The 8,711-nt window shown below is 40.4% G+C and overlaps 1 protein-coding gene across 1 annotated transcript in view; it reads right to left on the reverse strand.

Annotated features, from left to right (window-relative positions):
- The window catches only part of LOC119653701 (ionotropic receptor 25a), a 65,063-nt gene extending 60,797 nt beyond the window's left edge, over nt 1–4,266 (reverse strand). The window contains exons 1-2 of the mRNA XM_038058575.1: nt 3,709–4,266; nt 3,491–3,640 (exon numbers count right to left, since the gene is read on the reverse strand). Coding sequence (XP_037914503.1) covers nt 3,491–3,640; nt 3,709–3,787 — 229 coding nt within the window. The 5' untranslated portion in view covers nt 3,788–4,266. The remainder of the gene's footprint in view (nt 1–3,490; nt 3,641–3,708) is intronic.
- Nucleotides 4,267–8,711: the final 4,445 nt, after the last annotated feature.

Genomic DNA, 8,711 nt, shown 5'->3' on the forward strand with positions numbered 1-8,711 from the left:
TGCTCAGCCGTCTATCCGCTAACTCGCCACATCACCATTCCTGGTGTGCACTAAGTTTGCTCAACCGCATGTGCGACAGCCAGTGGTGGAACATTATCCGCTTATTCGACCAGACGCGATTCAGCAGATATCTCGAGACGTAAGAGACTTCTTTCTATGGTATAAGGCGCTGTAAAAGTGCAAACCAAGGATAGATTCCCGAGATACCCCCGAAGTTATCTTATGATTGCACTGTCTTTCCCGGATCTTGTCGATCAGAGCGAGGTAGTTTAAATAGTCCCCAATATCGGGATTTTCCAGCCCCATCTTGCAGAATTGAGGACATTTTTTGCATCTAGCGTCACAAGGATAACCATTCATAGACATTGGCGACTGTGTGCCTCAACCAGTTTCACTGCTTGGACTAGTTCCTAAGTTACATCAATTGTGGATCGCTCCGCTCTAAAACCTCTAGTTCAGCATATATTTCGTCAGCCAGTCTTGACTTGATGAGCATCTTAAACAGCTTCCTTGATGTGTCCAATATACTAAGAAGACGGTACGCTGACGGCATCTGCGAGTCATCTCTGCCTTTGCTTATAAGTACAAGCCTCGATGCCTTGAACGGGAGGGAAAAATAGCCCCTGTCAAACATGCGTTAAATGGGCTGAGTAGCAAGTCCAACTTAATCTTGGATACAAGCTTCAACACTTGAAAATACCAGCCCGTCCTGCTGTTTTTTTTGTCTTTCATGAAAAAGATCGCCCGTTCCTTTTTAATGAGCAGTGCTCCCTCTCTCATCGAAAGCGTCAGCTTGGATGGGGTGGGCAGGAAAAGGCGCATACACGACTTCTTCCATTCCTGCTTACATGTAACAGAGTAATTGGTGGACACCGAGTTTTTAGTAACCAGTTTATACCCCCCACCCTCCCACGTTAATGTCGTTGATTAGCTTATGCCAGAAGCGTGCTTTTTACTTTTGATTTCGTAACAGAGTTGAGTCTCCTTTGTTCTGCTAGACGTCAAAACCTTTGGAGGAGCCGTTTGTCACTTCGAAGGAGTGGGACGGACTGGGAAGACCCAGAGGAATGCGTGACGGGATATACGGAAGTCTTCTACACCGATGGCTTAAAAACAGAAGAGGGTTCTGGAGCCAGAGTCTACCTCTCGAATAAAAACGAGAAGTGGGCTTTTCCTTTGGGACAATATGCAACGGTTTTTCAAGCCGAAGTTTATGCGATCCTAAGGGTGGCAAACTGGGTGATTGACGAGCGGTTGAAGGGCAGGCGCATCGCAATCTGCAGTGACAGTCAAACTGCATTGAGGGCATTGAGCAGTCCTTTGATCACCTCGAGAATCGTTCAGGAATGCAGAAACCGTTTGAACTCTATGTCTAGATTCAATACGGTGGAACTACTCTGGGTACCTGGTCACTGCGGCATAGAGGGAAATGAAATCTCGGACGCTTTAGCGAAAGAGGGGTCAATCTCCCCTATGCCGGGACCGGAGCCAGCAATTGGGGTATTAGTGGCCATTGGCTAAATCTGTTTTCAAAAACTGGGAACAAGTTTCCCATAATGACAGGTGGCAGAGCCTAAATGCTGCTCGACACACCAAACTTTTCCTGCCAGAACCCAACATACGTACCGCAAAGTTTATCCTGTCGAAAAGCAGGAGGACTTGCAGGTGTATTGTGGGCATTCTGACAGGCCATAATTCACTAGCTGGGCATATGTTCAGAATAGGAATTACCGAAGATGATACGTGTCCCTCCTGTAATGAGGAAGCGGAATCCACGGAGCATTTCCTATGTGAATGCCCCGCCTATGGACGCATGAGGCATCAGATCTTTGGTGCCGATGTTCTCCAATTGCGACGGGTAGCATCACATCCACTAACGGAAATCCTGCGATACGTTAACGAATCCGGAATATTCCGTTAGACGGAGGAGGCGAGTACAATGGGCCAACACGGCCTGAGTGCTCAGAAGCTGTAGCTTCTCCCCACCATACACACACACACACACACACACACACTTCGAAGGAAATGACTGATGATCACTGGCTATGAAATCTGTTAGTTTTATCGTTGCACCGTTGACACTAAGGACTCCGCATCAAAGGTTACGTTGAAGATAATGCCTTCGCAACCAGCACATCGGAATGTCGTAGTCTACCGATATTTAGGTCAACAAGTCCTGTCCTGGCGACCATATCCAAAATTTATGTACCTCTAGAATCTGATTGAGGCATGCCTCATTCGAAGGGGCTGCCGTTAAAGACGCCTCTGACTTGAACTCTCCCCTTTGTGTTTCGAATCGTGTCCTTCAAGACGGCAAGTCTATTCCGAAAAGCGGACATAGATTCTTTCGGTGTGAGGTAAACGCTGGAAAAATCGCTTTTAATAACGAATCCAAACGTAGCCACCTCCCCAACCATTGGGCTAAATTCGAAAATTAACCGTATCTCTCATCTAGATGGCAGTAGTGCTAAATATATCGACATACTACGATAGTGAACTCCTATCTCAATACTGCAAGGTGAGGAACAATATGTCAGCTCTTTCCTCTTGCACCATCATTGTATTCGCTTTCACAATGGAGGTTACGGTGCTTGGCTTTTCAATTTCATCACCTACTCTTTGAAGACCTAGTATTGCCTGGAACTAAGAACATGAGTGCTCTCTGCCCGGGTTCACCACACTTGCAACACAAGGTTCTGTTCTATCTTTGACAAACCCCTATATGCCTGCTGGCCCAGCACTTAAAATAGCGGGGAACTAAAATCCTTATCCAACAAATGATCCTCCCTTTTTTACTTTCCGGCAATGAAGAAGTTGATTCGTTCTATTCTCAAGGAGAGTGACAATGGCCAATTTTGCCCTCTGAAGTTGACAAGTGCAACCACCTTGAGGTTGCCTACATCTGGATAATCCTTATTTCAAGGGTGCATATGCGTTCTAGGCTAGGTGTATGTAAAAATATTTCGAGGCCAAGTAGCCCTTTTTTCAGCTTTGAATTTATTATGATAAAATGATAAAACTAAAATGATCATCTCTAGAAAAGGAAATTAACAAGGAATTATTGGAACATTTATGAAAAAATTAATACTTAAATTAAAAAAAAACATAATGCAATGATATATATATTTCATGAATAATTAAAGAAATAACCAATTTTAATTTATGGATATGTGACGCGTCGTTTATATCATGGAAAATATATCTGTCATTAATTTTCGTCGAAAAGCCAGTGTTCATAAAATTCTAATTTATGGAATATTTTACTAATTGAAATTGGCTTTTCTTTTTAGATGTATGGAATGCATAGAGTCGTGGAAAAATCACATTGACTTTATCATTTTATTGACCCATTTCAATAATTAAATGAATTCGCTATAAGTTGGACGACTATCATGATTTCATGATTTCATCATGAGTTTGAATTCAATTAAAAAAAAGGGCACATCAAATTTGATTTTAATTATCTAGTTTTTTTCTAGACTAATTTTACCTGCTTCCAACAAGCCTTTGGAGTCTGTCCGATTTCCTTCTACCGCTGTTACTTGGACTGAAATTCCATAGCTAGGATTTTTTCGCAAAAAGGATATTGCGACATCCAACGCTTTGGTTGCTGCGTCATTATCCACTTCATTGATAAACACTAAATTTCACATTTAGAAATATTTTAATCAAAACTATCACAATTTTCTCAAATATCGGCTTACGTACAAACATTGATATTTTGCGAGGTTTGACCAAAAATTTGGTGAAATTTATATAAAAAAATGAAACTGTACAAAAGAAGCATTTTCTTATTTTTAAAAACTTTTCAAGAGTATTTTTAGTGGTGTTTCTTAGGCAGGAGCTCGCAGAGATTTATTTTTCATATTCGCGGCCACGTATCCTGTGTTGCACTGAATCAATTTTGAAATGATAATGCTTAGTCAATCCATTATCTTCTATCTCCTATAAGCGTTTGTTATTGCCCACATATCTCCAAGGAGATGACCGATTGAGTGTACAGAATAACGCTAAGTTAATTGCTTGCCTGTAATGGATTTCTTGCTCGCCAATGGTGAACATTCCGACAGAAGGAAATGCATGTGTGATCACTTGTGAACAGGACTCAGGCTCTCATCGATTTTGTGGTCTGCCAGAATGCTCTGGTACGTATAAAAAATACAATATTCGTAATCATATAGGGATGACCATTGAGGACAGAATATTGAATCCCACTGAAATTCATGTCAAAGGATTCTACCTTCTAGTCCACACCAGTCCTAATTATTGTATCAATTTAGAAGGAATGGCTATTTATGTATCTTATAAAGGAGACCTATTTCTTCTTATTTATTTATTTCCTTTTATTTTGCCTACGAATTCCATGAATCTGTTGTCTTCAGGTTCATAATTGTTTGCTGGAATCGAAACCATCAACAGTAATGTTTCGTCCTTAAATTAATACACTATCAACTTGGGAGTTACCAAACCAGTTATTTGTATAACTTTAACACATTCAACAGGTATTCGCATGTCTAGGTTACGAGGCGTAACTAATCAGGTTGGAAGTGATTGATTGTGGAGCATTGTTGAAATATAACCTTTTATTTATAGGTTCATGAATATGAGGACTAACACATTGGGTGTCGAAAAGTGAAAATAATAATAATTCAACACGTGCACGACCCAAACATAGTTAATTAAGTTTCTGCTCGTGTACTATCGTCTTATTCTTGGAACATTACAATTTCAAAATGTTTGGTATGAAGCGGAAGAACACTAAATTTTGTTATTAAAAACTTATGCATATGAATATTTGGGAATTTCCAAAATATTATACTTGACGGCCCGTGATGGTCTCCAAGTTGTCATGGATGTTTGTGTTCGTATTGTGTCGCTGTCACACGGTCACCTAGGCTGCCAACCAACCAAACTCCCCTAACAGGTTAGATATTGTCGCTAACAGGTTTGTCAGTCATGAACATCGACTACGCGAGATAATATGTGGAACCGGGCGGTACGTGCTGGAGCTAATCCGAAGGCTAGCGATTCGACGAGATGTTAGGACGCAGTGATTTTAGTCACGTGCCTAGACTCAATATTCAAAAATACTAAACCAACCCAGGGTAAACTACTCTAGTGCAGAAGTCTCGAGGCGAGTTGATACCACCAAAAATTTCTTTACGAAGGGAACTAAACTGCCTAACGGTCAAATAAGGAAGGGACATAATCACAAAAGAAAATAATGCGCGAGGCATTTACGGGGAAGGACTAGCCCTGAGCCTATTCTTGAATCTACGCGACAAGTGTCCCCATCTTCTTTCTTTCTGCATGGGAGGCCCGATGACATGGTGGCATTGCGGCGGACCAGCCCAACCTAAATGTTCGATCACTGCTGCTTCAAATACAATGGAGGAATCCCCAGACACATGGGCGGACTGACACTTTACACTTTCCAGGAGAGGGTTAGCTTAAAACAACTTCAATTCATCTCATGATTATATAATTATATCCTTATATGTACGTAGAACAAAAGCCGAGATAAATGCCACTCTTCGCTCCACCGCTGATGGTGGAACTGTAAAAAAAATGTTCTTTGAGCTTCGGTTTCGGGTTCTATAAAAAAAAAAAAGAAATAAAAATAGAAAGTGTATCGAATGTGTGGGTGGGAGTCACCGCATTGCAGCATACCAATCAAACACAGAGGATAATGTACTATGAAGGACTTTATGGTGTTATGCAATAACTAAGTGTAGGGGAATGCTTCAAACTGTGATTTATATTTCTTTCTTTTCTTTGTTCTTTTTCATCTTTCTTTCTTTTCTGTTCTTTTTTTTCAGTTATCCCTTGGCTTTGCTAGATACATTGGAATCACGATAATTCGTACATCCATTATTCGTATTTCCGGCTAATTCGTAATTCGGTCCGTGTTAATTTTCTTTATTTTGCACTTCCAATAATTGGTAATTCCGATATTTTGTACCAAATCGTCGGTCCCTTGATCATACGAATTATCGAGATTCTACTGTAATTATTTTCGCTTATTTGTCTACTGCATTTAATTAGTATTTTTTTTTTTTTTGGAATTTTCTAATCTTCTGAATATAATATATCTTCATCATTATCTTGTACTTCTTTCCACTTTCTTTTGTTTTATTTAGTTCTCTTTGTTTTTCTGTAACTATTTAAACATAGAAAGTCTAATCATTGTTAAATCAATATATTCATCCATGAACTCATTTAGATATTTTGTTAAATTTAAAAGTGTTCCCTTTTTATGATTTTTGGTTTTCTTCGATTAATATTTCTAACATAAACAATACTGGATTGGATATTTTTCTGTTGTATTCCGTTCCAAAAGCGCCTACAATCCCTTGGATTTTCCATTGAATTCGTAATTTTCAAATTTGCAGACCAACACAGCGTTAACGGCGTCAACTCCGAACAATAAAAACCAAACCGCACTCCATAAACACTCGTGGCCAACTCCCCGTATGCCAACTCACCCTCCTTCTTCCTTCCTTTCCATCTATCAACCAAAAATCCTACGCCATGTTGCGCAGCATAGCGCTGTAATGACCGCAAGGATTACACAGGCCGATATAGAGTGATACATAGAGAGGAGGCAACAGCCAGACACCCCAACAACGCACAGAAGGGGAAAAAGGTGATTTGGAATCAAGCAAAGGAAGTATGCGCGGAAGCTAGATGTGGACCTTCAAAACCAAGCGGAATAGTTGGCTATTTGTCAGCGCTACTTCAGAGAGGCTCAGGAATCATCTTAGGATCTCTCCTAAGAGTGGTAAGGAGTAGCATAACCTTGGGATATATACCAACGGCATGGAGGGCAAGAGTGGTCTTCATTCCGAAAGCAAGCAAATAGGATCCCTTTCATCCCTAAATCTTTGCAACCAATGTCCCTGACATCACTCTGATATATACAACGGTGTGAAGGGCAAAAGTGGTCCTTATTCTGAAAGCAAGCAAACAGGATCCCTTTCATCCTAAATTTTTGGAACCAATCTCCCTGACATCACTCGTACTTAGAACGTCTATAAGCAACTATATTAGAACTAACTAACGTAATTGACTCCTTTCTATCAGCACATACAAATTCAGTCAACAAGAGAGATCTTCAAAATGTCTGGGGGTACTAGCGAAACCGGGAGCTGCCTCAATCGAAGGAAAATGGATATTCTTTCTAAGCGGCATCCGGAGTTATTGGTACCAAGGGATAACATGACAACGAGTTTTCATTTGAATAAGAATGTTGAAACATGTTGGAGCAACAGGGTAAACTAGAAGAGTGTGGCAGTGACATACGACTTAAACCAGCAACTGATTACCTGGTACACTGAGGGATCCTTTACAACAGAGGGAACGGGTGCCGGGTCAATGGTCCAAGTAACCAAGCATAACAGACTGTTTCAACTCAAAGATGTTCCGACAAATTAACTTAATATCATTTTAGGTGAAATACTTAGAGACACTGGGTGAGCGTCACATTCGTGAGAAGGTGCGAAGGTCGCACCAACTAAATGAAAACAAACCCGCTTACCAGCATGGAAAGTCCTGTGAATCTCCTCCCCACTCTTTGGTTTCAAAGATAAAGGACGCAATGGGAGTATTCATGGACATTGGAAGGGCCTTTGACTGTATGCCTTTCCAAAAAATCTACACGTGCACAGGTATGCTACCAAATCTATAATTGATGCAGTTACGACGTTTAATTACCTTCAGGGACAAATCGTCTACCCCGATCGGAAGAGGAGTTTGCCTTTGCTCTCCTCTATGCTTCTAAAAACCCTCCTTAACCACATATAGAGGTCCAGTAAGTTTTGATTGATGAGAAAGTGTATCGCTGGGGCTTTGGGAAAGTAGACCACCACGGAGCTGTTGACATACACCCCTTTAACTTTGGACTTGAAGATCCCTTACATGAATTCATCATCCTCTTGGCTGATAGACAGCTTACAGGATATAAGCACGGTTTTCCACAAAACAACTCACTTATTAATGGCTACCTTGATGGTACCTTCCTCCCCCTCGAAACTAAACTCTACTCAACACTTCAAAGCTAGCTTCAATAAAGGCCTTACATCCTGACATACTACTACATACTATGCAGGTGGTATTCAATAGACGTGAACTTAGTCAAAAACAAAAGATACAGAAAGTGTCCTTCAGTGGGTGCACCATTTCATTGATGGATTTGACTTAAGGGCTCTCTGCCCTCAAACGAAGTCCCAATGTTGGATATTTGAATGAGTCAAGATTGTGGAGAAAATTACGGATTACAAATTGAATTTAAATTCATTCTAATGAGATCTAAAACGTTCATTTGTATATCATTCTATATTCTAGAAATGATATTAAGATTAGCTGACAACTAAAGCCTTTCAATATAACCGGTCGATAAAATCTCGTACGACTCGGTAATACACTTCCAGTAACGTGAGTGTGTGTGAAATCATCCCTCTCTCAGTATCGTATCCTTTTTTTATATTTTCTGCCTTGATTTTTTCTTTTTACCAATATTCATATTGCATTCTTGCACGTGGCCCCTGCCAGCACTATATGGAAAATTAGGTCTGCACTCCACTTTTCCACTTGCTCGGTGCTCTTATTTATTATAATGGAGATTCATTATCTCCAAAATCAATACTTTCAAATGACAACAGTGGTTAGAACACAATCACCCATGACCTAGAACTAGTGCCCGAGACATTGCC

The sequence above is a fragment of the Hermetia illucens genome, chromosome 4, assembly GCF_905115235.1.
Source record: "Hermetia illucens chromosome 4, iHerIll2.2.curated.20191125, whole genome shotgun sequence".
NCBI classification, from domain to species: domain Eukaryota; kingdom Metazoa; phylum Arthropoda; class Insecta; order Diptera; family Stratiomyidae; genus Hermetia; species Hermetia illucens.